Below are 21,121 nucleotides of genomic sequence, written 5' to 3'. Positions count from 1 at the left end.
GAGGTCTGAGCATCTGTCAGAACCTCTAAAATGTAGATCTGTAAATAAGAAACTCCCATCAAGCAGCTGGTGTGAAGCCGTTTCACAGGACGGACGTCTGTGAGAAAACGGAGTGTTAAATTATGACTTGGATGACGTGTGTTAAAAAGCGCACAACTGATGGATATCAGAGATGAAATGTCAGGTGAGAGGTGGCAACACTCTGAATTGGCTGTGTTTAAAAACCTAACCAACCCACAGGAACTTGAGATGGTGGTGCAATAATTTGTTTCAAACGACTAAAGCTTAAAGAAAAGCCATCTGGAGTCGACACTCACCCCTGTGCTGACTAGCGACAGCATGATTCTCTCGTTGAGCGCCAGAGTCTCGCCCTGCTTCATTTTGATTCTCTTCTTGTCCAAGCACTTCATGGCGTACCTGGAATCCAGAGAACGTCGCAGGCGTTACAACAAAGCGGGCGACACGGCCGGGTTTCTAACGGTTTCTAAAGGTTTTGGCTGTTTTGCTCACATCTTCCCCGTGTCGGCCTTTCTGCAGCCGTACACCTCCCCAAAGCCGCCTCTGCCGATGATCCGATGCACGCTGAAGTCGTTCATGGTCAGCTGAGGGAGAACAGACAGAGAACAGCAAACTTTTATTTGTTTTTTTATTTTTAATTCTAATGTTTTGTGAGAACATATAAAACTAAAATTCAGACACCAGTGTGTTATTGAAAACAAGCCATAATGACCATTTCTATGCTGCAACAGAGTAGAAACAATCCGAAACTAGAGCTGCACCGATCAGATATTGATATCTGGACCGGTCCTGATATTGAAAAAATTCCAGATCGGATATCGGTGACAATATACCCCATCTTAAGGACAGATCTATTCAGTCTAATTTCAAGTCTCGAGACTCATTTCTGAATAGTTTGCTCATTTCTGTTAAGATGAAGGGAAGTGAGGTATTCCAGCTTGGAGGTGTCAAAAAAGCACGAAGAATCAATTTTTACCAGTGGTTGGGACTCAATTAGCATTATTAATCAAGCTAATTGTAAGGTCTGCAGTTAATTAATTGCACTTTATTCAAAAACTAAATGTATTTTCACATTTCATTTTCATTTCAGAAACCCCCTTTGCTGCTAAATTATGAATGAAAACATGCAAGCTCAACAACAATATTATTTTTAATCAAATCTATTCAGGCTAATTCTATGCTTTGGGCTCTGAGCGACATCATTCTTTAGTAATTATTTTACATTTAGAAATTCTAACTGTACTTTCTGAACCATTTGAAAAAAGGTTTGTTGCAGTTTGTTTATTACATATTTGACCAACTAGTCAACCTACTGACTGTGTTTCACATCGGCTGCTCTATTCCTAAAAGCACAGACTGAACAAATTAAACGTGTGAAGCTATTGGTGAATCTAAGTGTGTTGCACTGGAGCAGAGTTAAAAAAAATAATTTGTAGTTTAGTACATTTATGTCAGTGTTTTAGAAAAAAGAAATGTTTTTAGTCAATTGAGTCGTTTTTCTGGATCGGCATCGACCAATACTAAACCTCAGATATCGGTATTGGATATGAAAAAAGGAGACTGGCGAATCCCCAGCAGAAACAACAGGAAGAATTACCGGTGTATAAGGAGGAGGTTCATAAATTCATAAACTATCAGGTAATTTTATACTTATAGCTGAAATGAGTTCATAGCTTCTGCTTTATACTTTTAGTTTCTGTTTAGAGAAGCTGCTCAGATGTAATGAGCTAGTTTATGAAGAAGAATGAAAGCTTCAGTCTCTAGTTGTGGAAACCTGACACCTGCAGCTGTCACTGCAGCGTCTGCAAGACAAAAAAATGCACACCACACTTTTCAGATTTCTAGTTGCGAAAATGTTGAGAATTAATTTCTCCCTCCACTTTGTAATTATGCTCGACTTCGTGTTGATCCGTAACCTGAAATCTGAATGAAAGCCACTGCAATCTGTGGCTGTAACATAACCATACTCTGCCTTCACATAGCACTGTTTCATGTTCTACCTTCGATCAAATCTCATGTGAGAAGCAGACGTCACAATCTCGTACTCACATGGATGTTGAGTTCCACGTTCTTCCACTGGCAAAACCGAGTGAACTTGTCACTGAGGTCAGAACAGAAACAGGGTAAAAATGGGACCGTGCCAGCAGTGAGAGCCTTGGCTGCATTTCCACACGTTCATCGGCTCACCTTTCAATGAACTTCTGGAAGATGTTCCCTCTCAAGCTGTCACAGATCTCCACCATGTATGGCTGCAGCAGAGACAGAAAGAGGCTCAGCTCAGAAGCTTTATGAGAAACATTCACTTCTGACATGGACGCAGCTCTAGTTTTTGCTCACAAGACCAAAGAGAAAAAGTTACATTTTTCAAGCATCTGTTTTAATAAACGGTCAACAGTTCCAGCTGAATGTACGACTTAAATATTGAGTAATAACACGGGAAATGCTGGCATATGCATGGCGTATTTTGCAGTGGCAATGAGTCACAGGGGATAAGTGAGTAAACAGACTAATAGCCAGGCAGTGGGCTAAAAGAGGAAAAGAGTGATTTGATTTACCAAGATGCAGGCCAACTTTTGTCTGGCTTGTTCTGGACTTATTGTGCTGGGTCTTTCCTTCCAACAACTGATACTTAAGAGTAATTCATGTATAACAAAACTATAAAATATGAGACTTAATCTGGATGAATAACATTAATTCAGTCAGGAGAGTATCAGAGGTTGGCGGATAGAGAGGAAACACAGTGAGGTGTGTACTGTAGCAGCTTACAGTGAAGACAATAATGAGAGTTTCTAATATACAGCTATAAGGACTTTTTAGGAACTGGAGGAAATGGAAAACTCATTTGACTTAGAAAAGTTAAAACAGCTGAAAGGAGTGTGCTTGTTTGTTGCTATGGTTTCTCGGTGTTTTTCTCGTTCTGCAGGTGTAGAAGTAAACTTCTAGGGTGTTTTTTCTTTAGCTTTCTTTCTCTATTACTTTTACCTCCTTTCCCACTAAACCTTTTTCCCCTCCTCTCTCTTTATTTTCCGTCTCTGTGTCCATTACAATTGAAATAAATCCAAAGCCACATTGTCAAACAGGACATGTTAAAGAAAGTAAAAGACAAGCAAAGTCTGTTGCACACCAGACACTGCTATATTAGTTTATTGATTCAAGGATTCCTCAAATATGCATGAAAGAATCAAGGCAACACTCCAGATATGTTTTGATGAAGGAATAACATTATGATATGTTATAAAGCTCAAAAAGTCCATTTAAAACATGGCAAACTGTCCCACAGCATGACATAACTTCCACCATGTCTAGAGACAGCAGTCTCTCTTTCCTGACCGGACTCATACTTTGCTAACTATCTGAGCAAAAATGTGAAAGCAAAAGTTTCACATCTATTTTGAAAAGCTGATTTTACATAATCTGCTTCCTGTTTGGTGTAAAAATGCCCTCCCATGTGCTGGGAGTGTGTTTTACCTGGAAGAGAGTTGGGGGGATAATTTTCTTTACCAGATGACTCTGCACATGTTCCACTGCTTTCTTGGAAAATGGCTGCAAAAAAAAACAAAAAAAAAAACATGGGGTGATTAAAGATGCAACGTGAGCAGTAGTTTCAGTTCTGCTTCCTCTATGCAAGAAGGCTGTCCCCTGGGTCAACATGCTGCTGCTGGGAGGCTCCAGAGGTAGCTGGGTGTGTGTGGGCCATTTTTAAGTTTAAAGTTATCACATCAAAATAATTATGACTCAACAAGGACTTAAGATGTTTCTTTTTTGCAAAAGTGTTTGGTTCACTTTCTTAGATAATTGTATTTCTTATCCATACTGAATGCTTGTTTTGTTTTTAACTCTGAAATCTCAAGATTAGAAAGGCATTATAAATAAAATGTATTATTGATATTAGTTATCCACTTTAGTTACGTGCTACTTTGTTCTACAGCATAAACTCCCTGCTTAAATGTGCATTGAAGTTTCTGATTGTAGCACACAGAGTTCTTAGGAGTTCGGGACTTTTTGCAAGATGTATATTTGTGTCTGCAAATTTGTGTTGACTAATCTAGAAACATTAAATTAGAAAAATTCTGATCCGAGCTGCAAGCTGTGAACTGAACTGGGATCAGCAAAGCGAAGCATCCATTCAGGTGAAGCTGCTATCTCAGACACACAGCCAGAGGGGAAAATGAAGCAGCAGCTGGATTTGGGTTTAAGGTGTTCTTCCCAACACCGCCTACCAGTTAGGATAATTCCGGATAAAATCTACAGCCAATAAAAATGAGGCGAACTCGACGGATGCCGGCGTCCCGTTTAATCCGGTTTTAGTGCTTTGTGTAGCAACATCAGCGTTTTTTTAATTGTTTGGCCTAGCTGACACAAGAGGAGTATGGAAGTATTTACACACCTGCGTCCTGACAGGGACATTTGCAAAATCAATTGATTCCCCTTCATGCAGCTGGGCAAACAGACAAGACTTCTGCACAATGAAAAATCACTATCAACCAAAAAAAGGAGGTTTTTAAATGTAATGCATTAAATTCTTTTTTTTTTTAAGTTTATACATTAGGTCATTTGATTAATTGTGGTATTTTAACTAGCAGTCTTTTTGTTTAGCTGCCTGGTAAAGTAAAAACACATGACTAATTATTAACAGTGGTCATTCATGTTAAAAACAACCAAGCATCTGGATGTGTAGCCAGAACTAAGAGTGGTGGGATTGTGATTTCTGTGACTTTTTTCACAATCTCATAATTATGACCTTCAGCCTTTGCTTACGTCCAGATTTACATAGTCTGACTTCTTCAGGTGTAGATTTATGATGCATTTCTCATGTCACTGACGTAAAGGTCAGATAAAATGCAGTGTTCAGACTTTGAACACTCTCGGACGCTCATCTGACTTAGTTCCACATATGGATGTGGCACAAATCAGATTTTTTGGGGGGTGAAAAGGTCAGAACTCGGTTGTTCAGAGCGCCGTGAAAAAGTCAGATACAGGCCACATTTTGGGGGGAAAAATTAAATAAAATAATAAAAAATCAGATTTGAGTCACATTCGCTTGCTGTGTGAATGTCATCTTTGGTAGCATGTGTTTCAAATGGGAGGATTTTAACCAGAAAGACTGACCTTGGCACGTTGCATACAGAACGATCTGGTTCAGAGCTTTCACAGCAAGATATGTCATTTTAAAAACACATAAGAGCAGCAACATGGAACCTGATCCGAGTTAATGAATCATTCCATCTGATTAAAGGAGCTGAATGAATCCCCCAATAGAAATGATTCATTTTCTGCTTTCACTTGAAGTCAGCAGCATGCTGGAGGCCGCCTGACCGACAGCAGGCGTCCTCTCTGTGTATCCTCACATGTGAACAGGACAGCAGCTCCTTCATGATGTAGACGTCATAAATCTGCCGGCTGCGGCTCAGACGCTCGTCCTCAGAGTCCATCTTCTCATACTCCTTGATCTGAAACAGAAATGGGACTCAGACTCACAGGGCTTCTGGGGGGCGAAATGTGGCTGAGCTGGATTATGGTGGCCTAATGCCACCCACCCACACCCACACACACACACATCCGACTTACTTCTTCGTAGAACTTGAGCTGAGGCACAGCCTCATCGATCTCGTTCATACAGAAATCTTTAAACAGCAGAAAGCCTGGGAAAAAAACAAAAGACACAAAGTAGTGAGAAAAAGAATTATGTGTTCACTGATGCAACTGATAAAACTGTTCATAGTATCATCACTAAATAAAATAATAGCTTTCCGTATGACAGTGAAGTGATTCCTGAGTGACCGTCCAAAATAATTTATATATAACTAATAAAATTATCGGATGGATGGTAGCTACTACAGTCTTAGAAAGGGCTGCACAGTGGCGCAGTTGGTAGAGCTGTTGCCTTGCAGCAAGAAGGTTCTGGGTTTGATTCCCGGCCTGGGGTCTTTCTGCATGGAGTTTGCATGTTCTCCCTGTGTGTGCGTGGGTTTTCTCCGGGTACTCCGGTTTCCTCCCACAGTCCAAAAACATGACTGTCAGGTTAATTGGCCTCTCCAAATTGCCCCTAGGTGTGAGTGTGTGTGCATGGCTGTGTGTCCTGTGTGTCTCTGTGTTGCTCTGCGACAGACTGGCGACCTGTCCAGGATGTACCCCGCCTCTCGCCCGAAATGTTGGCTGGAGATGGGCACCAGTACCCCTCCCGACCCCACTGAGGGAAAAGGGTGCAAGAAAATGGATGGATGGATGAATAAAATTATGATCCCTTCAACTGCCATCTCTTAATTTGGTGTTAAAACAGTTACTTTTGTATCCCATAGTAACATGAAATATGCTCAGTTTTAAGAAAAGTGTTTAATTTGGGGGAAAAAACATGTTATAGAATCACTGCAAACTTCTATGTATCAAAGATCTAACATAGATATGACCAAGCTGTAATGTTTAGCAGCAAGTGTTTCTATGTTGCATTTGAGATCAGAGTCTGCAATTGGCCGAAGTCTCACTACCTCTGAACCCACTTCACAACAAAATTAAATAAAATTAAATTGGGGGGGGGGGACTTTTCAGATTGTTCCAGCAAATAAGACATCGGAAAGCATATTCTAACTGAGTGATTATGACAATGTTTACACTAAAGTCCCAGACGGACGACGAACAGGTAAGATGGATGGATAGCTGCTGGCTAACGGATTGTTTCATGAAAACACTTGAATCAAGTTCTCCATTTCTCCAGGCTGCACAGGAAGCATGTACTGGTAGAAATCCTTCTCCCAAACATACTAATATATATTAATACATACACGGGCAGAATGTATGATCCTCAGAACAAACAGCAGCGTCACAGAATCTGTGAACCAAGCTGCAGCCTAAGAAACACAAAGGAAGGAAGTGGCCTGTTTCTGCCTCTGGCCCCACTGGTATGCTTACCATCAGTTCAAACAAATGCTGCATTCACGGTCATTACGGAACAATTAGCACTCAGTGTTCTAGAATGAAATCGGTTGTCTGTATTGTTTCCGTTTCATTTGCCCTCACCATGCCACACTCGATGTGCAGAATATTCAGACTTTTCTTTACAAGTCTTTGTAAATGATACAGTCATTTACAAATGACTGTATAAAGTCATTTGTAAATAACTTTATACAGTTATGTTTCAGGAAATGGAAAAAGAAAAAACTACAAAAAAGGGGGAAAAAGCATTCTACTTTATGAACAATAATTCAGAGCTGCAACTAACAATTATTTTAGTTATTGATTATTCTGCCGATCAATTGATAAAAAAGCACTCTGCAACCACTGCAGCCTCTTAACAATATTAGAAATACATTAAAAGATGCCAATAAACTATTCAATTTCTTTTTAAATAAAACATTCAATTGTGTAAAATGCAACTAGTGTTCTTTAGTGAACTCTTGATTATTTATAGTAAAGGATGAATCTGCAGCTAAAATATGCCAACATGTGAAAAGCTCAGGACTTATCAATACAATGTAAATTTGCTGTGTTGATTTATTTTTATCAACCAATTAATAATTAGATAGCAACAGCTACTTAATAGTTTTTTTTCTTTTTTTTACAGAATTTGAAACAGGTGAAGAAAAAAACAAAGAAACTTTCAGAGTCCTGGGTTGAACACAGATACACGTTTTTATGTCTTAAATGGAAAATGTGTGTTTTGGCTCAATTAACTTTCTCTTCCAGCAAAACGGCCTTTTTTGTGTCTGAATAGTTCATCTAACGATTAATCAATTACTAAATTGGTTGACAGAAACTTCAGTAATTGATCCAGACCTACAATATTTCTACATTTATAGCCTTAGTATTTGTAAAAAGAACATTTCAGTTTATTTTTATATTCAATCCTTCTTAAAAGCTTGATGTGTCTAAAACAATCTCCAACTATCAGAGCTGAAATAACTCCAGGATATTTACCATCTAGTCATTAAACATCCAGTGAAACAGAGGCGGCTTTCTTTATTAAAATCAGACAGATTAGCTAAAAACATGGCCAATGTCTCTAATGTCCCGGCGAAGGACAATATGTCGCCGCGGGGCGTCCCTGAATCCTCAACAAAACGCCACGAGGAGCTGAAGAGGTGAAAGAAAAACTCTTCCGTGTTGCCTACAGAGATGAGACCCACTGTTGCCATGGTAATTGCATGTGTGTGTGTGTGTGTGTGTGTGTGTGTGTGTGTGTGTGTGTGTGTGTGTGTGTGTGTGTGTGTGTGTGTGTGAACAATGGTGAGAAGACACAGATTAGATGTCGAAACGATCACATCGCCCTCCAGGAGGCCCGCTCCAATATTATGGCCGGCTGCCGAACTGCTTTCTAAAAGCTGCATGCGAGACGTTTCACAGCTCCCCCGGTGGTCGTAATACAGATTCACATCAAAGGGGGGAAAGGAGAGGGATAAAAACAGAGAGGTTTAATGAACTGAGAGGCTGACTGCAACATGTTGCAGCTTTTACGTAACACGGAGCTGAGCAAACCACCTGATTCTCACTGCATCCCGAAGCCCGAGATGCAGCCAGTTTCTAACCCAGGGCTGGTCAAACTGTGTTAATGTGGGACAAAACGTCATCTCAAGACAATTAGCAGCCCAAAAAATAAAACACTATAGAAAAACTACAATCTTTGAAGGCTTTATTGAGAATTTATTTCCTGTTCAGCAATGAATAAAGCATAAAATACGCCAATTAAACAATTTTGTAGGTAAGCCATGCATAAATCACTGTAGATCCAAAACTTCAGAAGAGTTTCGTATGATGGTGTATGGGACATTGTTGATAGAAAGAACAAAAAGAGAAGGTATACATCTCAACAGTAATTTGTGAAGTTGAACATTAAAAAAACCACACCTGGAATTCTTGATAAACCAACATAACTTAGTGAATAAAATCAGGCCAAAGTTCATCGACCTTGTCAGAGACTAAAAAGGTCGTATAGAAACTCTTTACCAGGCATTACTGCTGCCAGAGATTGCTCAACAGTCATGTGTTGGTCATATTTCCACATTTTGGCTGAGTGTTTCCTATTTATAGAAGATGGTTCAACATTCCCCAGCTGGTATATACCAGAGTTTACATTTTCTATTTATTCCAGAAAGCTCTGACATGAAAAAGCAGGAGATCCAAAGGTGAACCTTTAATCTTGGCTGTAGCTAAAGCAGACGCCCCCAGTGTTCCTGTATTCAGTCCCCCTGTGGTTCCATCCGATTAGAGCCAGGTATTAGCAAAATTAGACTGCTAATGGCATCTAATTGTTGACACCAATCCTGACCTGGACGGAGACTTAACCTTGCCCATAATTCCTGGGATTCCTTTCAGGAAATATATCATTTTCTTTTTCAGAAACAACAGTTTTGACTCTTCTGTTTTTTTTTTGTTTTGTTTTGTTTTTTTAAATCTGGTTCATAGAAATACATTTGCCAAAAAATTTATTTTTTGGCAAATACATTTTGCCAAAAATGTATTTTTGGCAAAATACATTTTTTTGCCAAAAAAAATTTAAATTTGAAATCCATCCAATTTCCAGTGGATGGAAATTCTTCCATCCACTGGTAGCTCTGCCTTACTGGAGGCACAAAAATCAGAACATTTCAAAGTCTGTACCTTAAGCATGGAGGGGAGAACTGTGCCCTACAGTGGCCCAGCTCAAGGCGCTCCAGGCTAGGATGGTGGCAGAGGATCGCTCCCATTCACTGGTGGATCTGTGCCTCACAAGATGCATGAAACTCAAAGGAATTTCTAAGTCCAACCCGTCAGCTTAGAGGTGAGAACGTTCTCCAATTTGTGTGAAGTGTGGTCTCTGCTAATTTGAAACCTCTGCTTCTCTTTAATACAGTCATGCGCAGCGTCAACACCTGATGAAATTAGGCTTTGCGTAGCCTGGTTGATTCACACTAAGCCAGAAGATAAAAACAATTCACTTTTTTTCCCCCCAAAATGTGCTTAAAATCCACATGACAACTGGATGGAAACAGTTTGTGAATTAAACAGAATTTAGGGCTGCTATCCAGACAATAGCTGAGTTATTGTCTGGATAATAACTCAGCTATTGTTATTTGAAAAAAAAAAATAAAATTCCAAAATTTTTTTGAAGAATAATTTGCTTTATGAAACACGCCAAAAACATGGTGTGGCATGTTTTTTAATGCGTTATCGCATCACCAGACCTATCCATCTGTGATTGTAATTATGTTTCTTATTTAATAAAAACACCACAATTGCAAAATATTTTGTTGACAATAACGGAATATTGTCAAAGTTGTGCGCACATCTGTAATGGCAAAATCCCAAATTAAGTTTTTCAAAGAGACATCAGAAACAGAAAAAGATGAGGTGACTGCATCTTTAAGACAAACACAGAGCACACACATCCTCACTAACAGAACATTAAACAGCTTAATAAATGGCAATATAAAGCAATAATGTCATACATCATATGGTGACTTCACATATTCCAGATGTGATGAACTTAATTTATCCATGCTAATGTAATATTTAGTCAGTTGGACAGAGTCTTGCAGCAGCAGATGTTCACACCGGACACTAATAACACTGACCAAATGACTAAAGGTCACTCAGTGATGGAAGCACAGATGAGAGGAAAGAAGAAAACAGACATATTGTTACTGATATTACCATCACAATAATTAGCAACATCATTGTGAGATTATCGAATATTGTACTGCTACATAATCTGATTGTTGAAAATAAAGTAGCTCTACTTAAATAGAAGAGCTTTACTATGCAAGCTTAGGTTTGTTCCATGTATAGAGCGCTTTACAAAAGTATTCTCATGCCCTCAGAACTGTGAGGCCACAGAAGAGATGAGCTGCATTTATAGCTAGAATAATTGGGGTGTCGTAGTAAAAGGGGGCTCAGTATAAATGCACACCACACTTTTGAGAGTATTATTTTAAAAAATGTAAACATGGATCATGGATATTATGGGTAAGAGTTCTGTTTGGGATCATTAAAATATTTTTTAATTGATCAACTTTCTTTCAACTAGCTATGCACTTTCTGTTGGTTCATTACATAAACCCTCAATGAAATACAACTTTATACATTTATCCTTAAACTAGAAGTCTTGGGTGAAGATTATTTGAGCTTAATAATAGCAAAACAAATTTTTATATGCATTTCCAAATTGCTAAATGTTACTTGGATGAAGTACAGTAACAGTTTAGCAAGTAAAAGCAAATGACATGCTCTCTCTCTCTCTCTCTCTGTCTCTATATATATATATATATTGCCTGGAAGAATATTTTTGTAGACCAGATTAATGTGACTGGTGTGATCTGGTTTAATTTAAACTTCATTTTCTGTCATTCATTTCGCATCTGATCAAAATTATTCACAGAGTTGTATGACTAACATAAAAAGTAATTTTCAGAGTTTGCCAAAGTTTATTTCAAATGTTGTAAATACTACTCATAAAATCATAGGTCATGTATGTTGTTTTGCATGTTAATTGTAATTCTTTTAATTCCCTTCCATCAGATGAAAATTAGCCTCTTTGGTTAACTAGAATATTTAGATAATGTGTTCATGTTGATTAATGTGGTTTATCCCTTAATGAAATCAATAAAATTTAAAATTCAAATATTTAAATATTGGATTGAGGGTATGGGAAGTAGACTGCTTTCATAACCTACTTTTTAAAAGTTATTCTCACACTAAAAGAACAGCTGAACATTAACTCGACAGCATGTAGAAAGTGGTCTCTGTCTCTGAGAACATGTTGAGAACAGCAGCCATTTGTTTTGGATTTCACGCCTACTATCGCCCACTCATGTCTTCCCTTCTTCCTTATCTCTTTTCCAAATGTGACTCATCATTTCCCCTCTGCTCCTCTGATGACAATTGGACTCATCCAAGCAAATGGCCTGGAGCGCAGCCGCGCGTGGCGTGCATCCGCAGCAAAGAGCACCGGGGTGTCCGAAAACTGTGCGTCTCAGCGGGCCCCGCAACTTTTCAGTGGTAGGGACTAGACGTGCACAAGAGGCATTAACGGAGGGGAAAAACAGCACTTCTTACATCACCGAGAAGGGAGGATTAACCCTAATCTGTGAGCACTTCAACACTACCCGGCTAATTCAACAAATGGCCTCTTCCAGTGAAGTCCCTGGCACACACTCGCTCACCTCTGGTTGAAGTCTGACGTGGCTTTCCTGTGAGCTTCATTTCATTAGTGGGATCAACCTGAACAGGCTAAAAATACCAGGCTAGCTATGAGGCTGCCTCTGTGTTCTGTCACCTGCACAGAGGCTGCTGGGTTCCAAATGCACTGCAGAACATGTGCTGACCGTTTCCGATGGCTGGAAACCGGCAAAGTACCTGCAGACATTTAAGAACTTTTTTTTCTAGATTGAAATCATTTCCTTTAATCTTACAGAAATCACTTTACCATATCTGTGTCCCAATGGAACATGATCCCCGTGACAAAAGCTTTCATACAGCCTGACTGCCGAGTCATTTTCTCTGAAGAGAGACTCATTTTTGACTCAGATCTCCATTGTTCCAACTATTCTTCTTCCCCCCAAAGACGATTTTCTCAAAGGAGCAGAACTGTGTGTCTTCCAGGCACTCTGCCATTTTGCAGCACAATCAAGTAATTATGTTAACTTTAGTTGTTACAAATATGCTACATATTAAATATGATGTAAAAAAAATTTTAACATGTTGAAATTGGGCCTCTGTCTCTTTAAAAACTCCTGCTCTTTCTTAAACTTTGCATCTAGGAAGTCATCACAATATGGCTCCTCTATTAACCCTTTAACAACGTTTTTACCAGTGTTGCTGTGAGACGTAGCTACCATAATGAGCTCAGCAGAACTGGGAATGTTTCTGCTGAAACATCTCCAGCAGAAACAGATGCCGTTTCTGTTTGCTAATTGCTGGTGGTTGTTTGGTAGTTTGGAAACTGGAGCTCTGAGGAGGAGCTACATCTCGAAGGCGGGGCTAGGTCCACCCAGGTAGTTTTCAAAGCTGAATGGTTTCCATGGAGATTAAAGGTTTGAGGTGAAGCTGAAAGAGTTGATTTTTCATAATACTGCCCCTTTAATACAACAAAATCTAAATGTTTGTCCTCTTGGAAAGAAAAAAAAGAAATAATTAAGCTGAAATATAAAAACAGGATAAAGACAAGATGGAACTGATTACCTCACTGATTTCTCAAGTTAAATATTTAAGTATTATAATTAGGGGAAGGACTTTATTAACTACATGGATTTTTATTGTGCTCAAAATGCCAACACAATTATTTGCATTCATTTCAAATATTAAAAAAAAGTCCCAAGCCGGAACCTTTGCCTTGTGTTTCTAGTACACCTGTAAATCTGACACACAAGAAGCGACACTGGCTAACAATGACACAAACAATCAAAATGCTAATGCCAGTGTAAACAGCACTTTGCACCAATCTGATGATTAAATTAAAAACTATATCTTTGTTATTGAGATCATATTCAACAATTTAACACATAAAAGGTTTTTTTGAGCTGAAGATGTTTATTTTGTAATTAACTCTGAAATATTTTCGTGCACTCCCACCACTACTTGTTTTACACTGCAAAATAGAAAAGATGAACTTTCTACAGATAATTTGTTTTTCACAGGAACGATTGTTCACAACTCCTACAGTAAAAGTCAACAATACACTGCTGCTAACCGCCCTGCGACAAGAGCAGAATGCATGTGCTGCACCTGCCTGACTACAAAGGTACTGACCTTTATCTGGTCATGGACCCACCCATTTTACAAACATGTCGCTCTCTGCTGGATCAACTTTTGTCATTTTTCATCTTTATTCATCTGTACACACTACACAGCCACTTTCTGTCTAAATGGTTGTTACACATGAAATACATTAAATATCTGGAACAGTGGAATCATTTCAAGCAGTACCCAGAAAGGTTCAAACAGCCAATGTTCTAACTTCCTGCCATAGTGGACTGTAGCACTGTTCTTTTTTTTATTAGAATTATTGGCTTTGAAGTTAAACACATTATCACCTTATTTGAAATTTGCTCATCTTGAGCTGATATGATGTACTTGTCATAACACCATATGTCCTAATTACTAGAGATTGGAAATATCAATAATGTACCTGGGAAAATTAATCAGGATGTTTAGTCAACCTCTCATAATAAAGATAAACTCTAATTCATGTTTGCCAACCTCAAAAATAGATAAGTGGGGATAATTATTTTGAAATTGTTTTTTTCCCCTCTGTTGTTTCCATAGAAACATCGATAATTGCTTTGTTTCAAGCTATGATTTATTGGCGTGATTATGTTTAGCAACATAAGAAAACTACTTAACATAAGTAGAACAGTGAAGTGGTCCATTTCATACTGGGCAGTGTTAGTAGAGCCATATAATATAACGCAATATATAATGAGTTTGTAAGACTCGACTCTTCAGTGACAGATTTACAGTTAAAAACTTTTTTTAAATAATATTTATAATCACTTATACTATATAAGTGATAATACAGCCCAGAAGAAGGTGTGGTAAAGTCATGCTGCCACAGTGATTTTCATACATCAGAATCAGGAGTAGAATTGAGTTGGAAGAGATGTTTTGTGGTGCTATTGTGACAACAATAGTGAACAGAACAGCAGTCACAGAAAAACACAAGAGAAATACTATTCTTGAAAACATGTTCATTTGTAATTAGTATCTTTCAGACTCCAGTACCATAAAGAAATGTCATTAGTACCACTTAACTGATCACAGAAAGTACATTTCAGCATATTTTCAAATGTATTGATATTTATTGATGCTCGCATTAAACAAAGACTTTAGAAAAACAGTAAAACACTCCTGACAGTTTTGAGGGGTTTTAAACAGCATTAAATAGAATTTATTTTGACAAAAATAAATGATCATTCTTATTTGATAAGAAATTTATCACGATAAATTATACGATAAATACATCTTATCTCTACACAACTGTTTTTGCAGAGAAGCAATATTTGTTCAGCGGGACGTGAATTCAACTCACCTTGCTAACCAAAAAGGTCGAGATTAACTCTACACTTTTTAAATGGCACTTTCTAAATCCAACAGTCAGCATAATAGTAGAAAATTACCTTTCTATATACAAATAAAAGAAAATAAAATGAAAAAGAAATAAAACCACTGACAAAAAAATAACCCTAGCACCATCCAGTCTGAAACCTCCACCAAAACACACAAAGTGTAACAAGATGTTCAGGGACACTCCTGCATTCACTGGGCATAAAGGAGTCTGTAGAAAACGCTCTCTGTCCTCAGAGCATGAACCCTCTGAACAATCAGATCAACATCAACTTCACCATCCATGGTGTAGCTATGAGATCCATGACTGAGACTGTGTTCCAATGACAATAACCAAATGTGACAGACTATCTTTCTGCTTACACACAGGTTAGAGGACAGGTAAAGGACGTGAAGCAGATGAGAGGATGTAGGACGGTGGTTTGAGCCGGAGAGGCTTGGAGATCGGATATGTTTCCCCTCATCTATTAGGATGATGTTTGTTTGGAGTAAACGAGGATCGGCTCTTTGTTTAAAAGTGATGGGGCAAAACGAACACACTGAGCAACTGCTATTTGTGTCCTGGTTGGTCTCTGGTGGAAACCATGTGACAGGAAATGACTCCAGTTGAGCAACAACCAGACTAAAAAAAATACTAATATAAGAAGCTCATCTCTTTTTGCTTGACTCATCAATAGATTGAAGAAAACTGATTAATAATTGAACAGCAAACGGATAGCAAACAAGATTTCTTTAACAGAATTTGAACCAGTTGAAGCTAAAACTATGCTACTAAGACATGTTTATATACGAAGGAGGCGTTTTATCAAAATGCAAAATATATATTTTTTGTACAGTTTTCATTACTTAGATTGTGACTGTGGTATTTCAGCAAATGGCCGTTTTAGAGTGTATACTTTAAATTAATAGTTACTGGTTTACCAAATTGTTTGATTATTTCAGTAACTGATTTATCACGATTAATCTGATTGTTTCAGCTCTTATCGAGTGAAAGACCAAATTAGAAAGCTACTAATTGATAGAGGTTTATTTTCAAAAACAAATAATTCCTTTCAGCGTTGCCAGACATTATAAATGACAACTAAATAAAACCCCAACTTCCAGCACCTCAGTTATAGTACAAGCATAAACTAATTTTACTGTAATGTTTGTCATAGTGACTTTTAAAGAAGTCTGCCTTTGGGGGTTTAATTGCCATTTTCTGTTCCTAGACAGAATGTGGTCATTGCTTTACTGCCTGGAACTGACTAACCTGCTGCTAAAGAAAGTGAATTTCAGAAAGTCATGAATTTAATGTTTAAACAGGAGAGGAAAAACTAAAGTCTGGAAATAGATCTCTTCCTTGTGCCTTGTTCTCCGTTTTCATTTCATTCCAAGGTGACAAAACAGCTTTGTTTCGTTTTGAGCCAATATGGGAAAAGATAAAAAAAAAAAAAAAAAAGATCATGTGAGTCAGGGGACAACTTGACAGCGCTGCATTATACATACACTGACCTTTATAGGGTCGCACAGAGCCACCATTTCTCTGTCTGGGGCGTGTGTGTGTGTGTGTGTGTGTGTGGCAGACACTCATCCTGCTTCAGGATTCAGCAAACAATGTTAAGTATTCTACTGACTGTGCTGTTCACTGATGGTCATTAAATAGCGTTAGCAGAAACCATGCTAGCTGCTAGCATGTACATCAAGTGTCTTGCACTGTGCATTATGATTTTATGAAGAGACGTTTCAAACATAATATGCTAACTGTTTGACAGCTGCAGCAGTTCTTTGATGACAATTTATTTTCATGTTCCACCATCAACTTGAGCTTCAGAGCACAGGGCAGTTTGCTCACATGCAGCTGGAATTAAAAGGCAATCCTGAAGAATATATGGAAAATTATAGAAATTCCTGAATGCACAAGGCGATCTACCCCAACTGCTGAGGTTGCACAGAAAGTGGTGTGCAACGAGAAAAATAATGCATACATTTTTTAATCTTTTAGAGGATGCGGACACTCCTGCCATGTCTAAACTAGGGATGCACCGATCCACTTTTTTCACTTCTGAAACCAATGCAGATATCAGAGGTTCAGTATGGGCCAATATCAATCAGTTTCAGAAAAACAGAGCTGAACTGGATTAGAGTTTACTGATTTACACATTTATTTGTTAATGCTACATCATTACAACACTTAAATACACCAATAGCTTCACAGGCTTGGTCAAATATGCAAACACACAACTTTTATTTGTTGAGCCAGTGCAGTCAGGAGTAGCACAGGTAATGTAAAATAAATAAATAATAAACTGACAAAAACAATAGCAATATGTTGGTCAAATTTAAAAATAAACTGCAGCAAACCTTTCAAATGGTTCAGAAAGTGAAGTTAGGAATTCTAAATATAATGTAAATTAAATAGTTAAGTGTGGCATCATTCAGAGCAGAAAGCATAGAATTAGTCTAAGCACATCTGCCCTTATGGATTAGGCCACACTGCCACTGATTTTTATCAATATCGGGACAGAACAGATAATATCTGATGCTTAAGCAGGATCAATACACTTTTAATAAAGCAATTTTTTTGTTCAACTGCTAAAGAGACTGTTAGGATCCTTCAGTAAGAGAAGTTCATGCTAAATATGAAAATATTCCAAACTCATTACACTACAGATTTAGCATCTTGTTCAGTTTACGCAACCTTTAAATACTTTTCTTTTGTCAAGAACAAATATGTAGAGATTTCAATGGAACATATAGGATTTTTTTTTAATACACAACATTGGAAATGAATTCAGTTTGCATCAGTCTTTATGAAAAGACAAACTGAGCTTCCAACCAGCATCCAAACCAAAATCAGGGTTTTCTGCTGTATAACGTGAGCCTGGAGGCCCACCAGGCTTTACTTGTCCCCCTACCAGGCTAAGTATTTATTTATTTATGTTAGGTTTTTTTTTTGTGCCATTTTTAAGGCTTCATAATTGATGTTTAGGTAATGTCTACAATAACACATAATTTAGTGATATTTTCAAAGTCTTGTCAATTGTAAACATTTCTTAACTCACAAACACAGCGGGCAGCTGGACGACCGACTGACCCAACAACATACCACTGACCTTAGCAGGTTTTCTGAAGAAAATAGCAATATTAGCAATGGAATGCTCATGAACGATTATGTGGTGGGTTTCCCCTGCAGTCAACCATGATGAGCTGACTAACTTTAGGAAGGAATCAACTGTCTAACTTTATCACCACAGCACTGTTTGACTACTGATCTTGAACAAATTGACACGCAGATGTGTAACCTTGAAACAACCGTTTGTAAAAACTGCAGAAATATTAACACACAGCATAATTCATACATGTGCTTAACAACGTAATTAGCCAACTGGACTCTATGCAAATCAGCAGCATAAGCAGAGTGTCTCTGGGACTCTAAGGAGAACTGATGAAGCAGCACGGCGCACGTCCCTCAGTACAAGACGTCAACGCCAGCCTCCGACATCTGAGTGAAACTGAGGCATCTGCTAACATGTGGCGTGACCTTTATCGTGTCGCTGGGTTTCAGGTTGTGAGCAATGAAGGCTGAAAGCACAGTGGCACGCTTCAAAAACGTGTTCAACCTGAAAACACAACGAGGTCGCCAGTAGAAAACCAGTTGCATCAGCCCAAGCCGTCAGCTGTCCTCTTGCACTCACTGGAGGTTTCACACTACTAGTTACATGCACCAGTGTTACCACTGGTCTGTAGAAGAGTCAGATTTGATTATTCTGTGAACCTCTGAGAAAGTCAGCTTTAATTTTTACGTTCCAATAATGTCAGCATCAAATTCTGAACCGTGTTCCTGTTTTGTTTTGTTGTTTTTAGTTTCCATTTCAGAGATGCATCAATCCACTGGCTCCAAATCAGACGGTTATCCCTTCATCGGTTCTGATCAAAGCTGAGAATTCCATTCATTTTTCTTCTACAACCAGATCAACCAGAAGCAAATGCTTTGATGTACTTTAACAAAAATCTGATAAATTGGATTAAATGTTCCAATTTAATTAAGGAAGAGTGCTTTGAAGCCCAAATGGGAATAATCTTGTACAATAATAATTTCATTTTCTGTCGTATTTCACTGAAATACTTCCAAACAAAGAGTAGCACAATTTGTCTCTTAGGTGTGTTAGAAAATTGGAACATGATGACAATTAAACCAGCAACTCTGACAGCAACCAGCATCAGTCCAGTGCAACTGTACTCTCGTTTAAATTCTAGAAAACGGACCTTCAGAATCTGGATGAAATGGTCCAACATTAAATAAGAGTTCTCTTTAGTATTGAGATTGCTTTTTTTGTTTTCAAAATTTCCAAAATAAAGCCAAGTTATCTGCATTTTTCCCCATCTGTTTCATAAAAAACTTAAAGAATGATCTAATCAGGTTTTTGGTGTCAAAAACACTGAGTGGTCTATTTTTGAGTTTTGAATGAGAGTGAATTGTATCTGCAGATAACTGAAAAAGCAAAACGATCAACGAGTTAGAAACAAACTGAGCTTATGATTTCACAAATCAAAGATGTTATCAAAATGGAAAGTCGTGTAAGAAATTACTTTATTTTTCAAAAGAAAATTGAAAAAGGATTAGTGTTTAGAAACCTAAACTTATTTTTATATGTAGTTTTCTTAAAGCCTTATTGAAGGTGAGCTTTTTTTTCCCTTTTTTTTTTTCAAAATTGCTGTTTCCTTTAAGCAAATGTATTAAATGCCATTAGATGGTTAATGGAAATGCAGCTTGTATAATGTTTTTATGATGTAAAGCACTTTGAACTGCCTCGTTGTTTACTTGCGATGAAGTGTTGCTGTATAGTTGAACAGAACTGAATTACGACACGCGTCTCTCCGTCATGTAACGCTTTGCAGTACTTGAGCGAAGTGCTTCAGTTGTCCAGCAATGCCGAGGCGACTAGATGAAGGGCATAAAACAGCCCTGAAGATATTAAAGCTTTTACAACCAATCTAAGCACATCCCTGCATGGGGAACTGAGGGGAAGACAATCTCATACCACAGCTGTAGTGGGCGGGTAGAGGGGTTGGAGGGGGTTATAAGTGCACTCTGAGGGGTTATTTTTGCAAACAACTGTCATAGAGCTGCGACTGTTAGACGTGGTGAGTCGGAGCGGCTGCTGTGGGATCCTCTGGAATAGAGACAGCGTGAATCATGATTGGTGAATAAACAGCCAGGTGGCTCAGGCACTGTGCTGACATCAGAATCCAAGCTGCGGTGCTTTCTGGGAAACGCCGAACACGAGAGGGTTTCTCTTTTTTACACCCCCCCATCCCACCCTGAAATAACCCCCTCCGCACCCCTGTCTCCCTCCGATTCCCATCGCCTGTTTCATTCCTCCTTTAATCAATTTCATTTCTCTCCGTTGACTAGCAAAATGCAGCAGTTCTGGCACGGTTACCACAGCAACCGCAGTTGCTAAGCAACCCACAACTCTCCATCACCCTTTCCAGAAGTCTGACAGATGGAGAGAGAGAGAGAGAGAGAGAGAGAGAGAGAGAGAGAGAGAGAGGTGGAGGTATATTAGGAGAGAACAGAGAGAGAAAAAGTGAAAGGCAGGGATGATGAAATCCAAATCAACTTGTGAATGACCCCCTTCCTCTCCCCTGCCTCCAGAGTTTAGCGTCATATTTTATGGCTTTCATTTTAGAAATCAATTGATGCCATCGTAACTCACACCCACAAATCCAAAATATTCCGACAAACAACCAGGGGGAGTAAGGAGGTCGGCTGGAAGTCCAATAAACACACGCAGACACGATCATAACCCAGGAGTACAGTAGCCAACGGATATGAGGTCGGACTGTCTTCTAGTGTAAACGCACCTCGTATTAAAATCTCCATTTTGCGATAAACGAGCAGGTTGGAGAATGTTTTGTGCCCTCGAGATACACACGACTAGTGAATCGCCGAAGATCTCATCTAAAAGAAATATGAGCTTTTTAATGCGTTTTTAATTTGGTTTCTATGATGCTGCAGATTAAAACAAGACTAATGAAAGCTCTGAGACGAAAAACAAAACAGAAGTAGTAAACACAGAGCAGGGCG

The 21,121-nt window shown here is 38.5% G+C and overlaps 1 protein-coding gene across 2 annotated transcripts in view; it reads right to left on the bottom strand.

Annotated features, from left to right (window-relative positions):
- grk3 (G protein-coupled receptor kinase 3) overlaps nucleotides 1-21,121 on the bottom strand; it is a 77,753-nt gene that overhangs the window by 26,184 nt on the left and 30,448 nt on the right. For both annotated transcript variants that reach the window (XM_008423195.3, XM_081613642.1), the window contains 7 exons: nucleotides 5,587-5,660; nucleotides 5,367-5,468; nucleotides 3,487-3,561; nucleotides 2,206-2,267; nucleotides 2,068-2,119; nucleotides 511-602; nucleotides 318-417 (listed from right to left, as the gene is read on the bottom strand). In XM_008423195.3, the coding sequence (XP_008421417.1) occupies nucleotides 318-417; nucleotides 511-602; nucleotides 2,068-2,119; nucleotides 2,206-2,267; nucleotides 3,487-3,561; nucleotides 5,367-5,468; nucleotides 5,587-5,660 (557 nt within the window). The remainder of the gene's footprint in view (nucleotides 1-317; nucleotides 418-510; nucleotides 603-2,067; nucleotides 2,120-2,205; nucleotides 2,268-3,486; nucleotides 3,562-5,366; nucleotides 5,469-5,586; nucleotides 5,661-21,121) is intronic.

Source organism: Poecilia reticulata, chromosome 12, assembly GCF_904066995.2.
Source record: "Poecilia reticulata chromosome 12, P_reticulata-male-v2, whole genome shotgun sequence".
Taxonomy (NCBI): Eukaryota; Metazoa; Chordata; class Actinopteri; order Cyprinodontiformes; family Poeciliidae; genus Poecilia; species Poecilia reticulata.
This window is presented reverse-complemented; position numbering and strand designations above follow the sequence as displayed.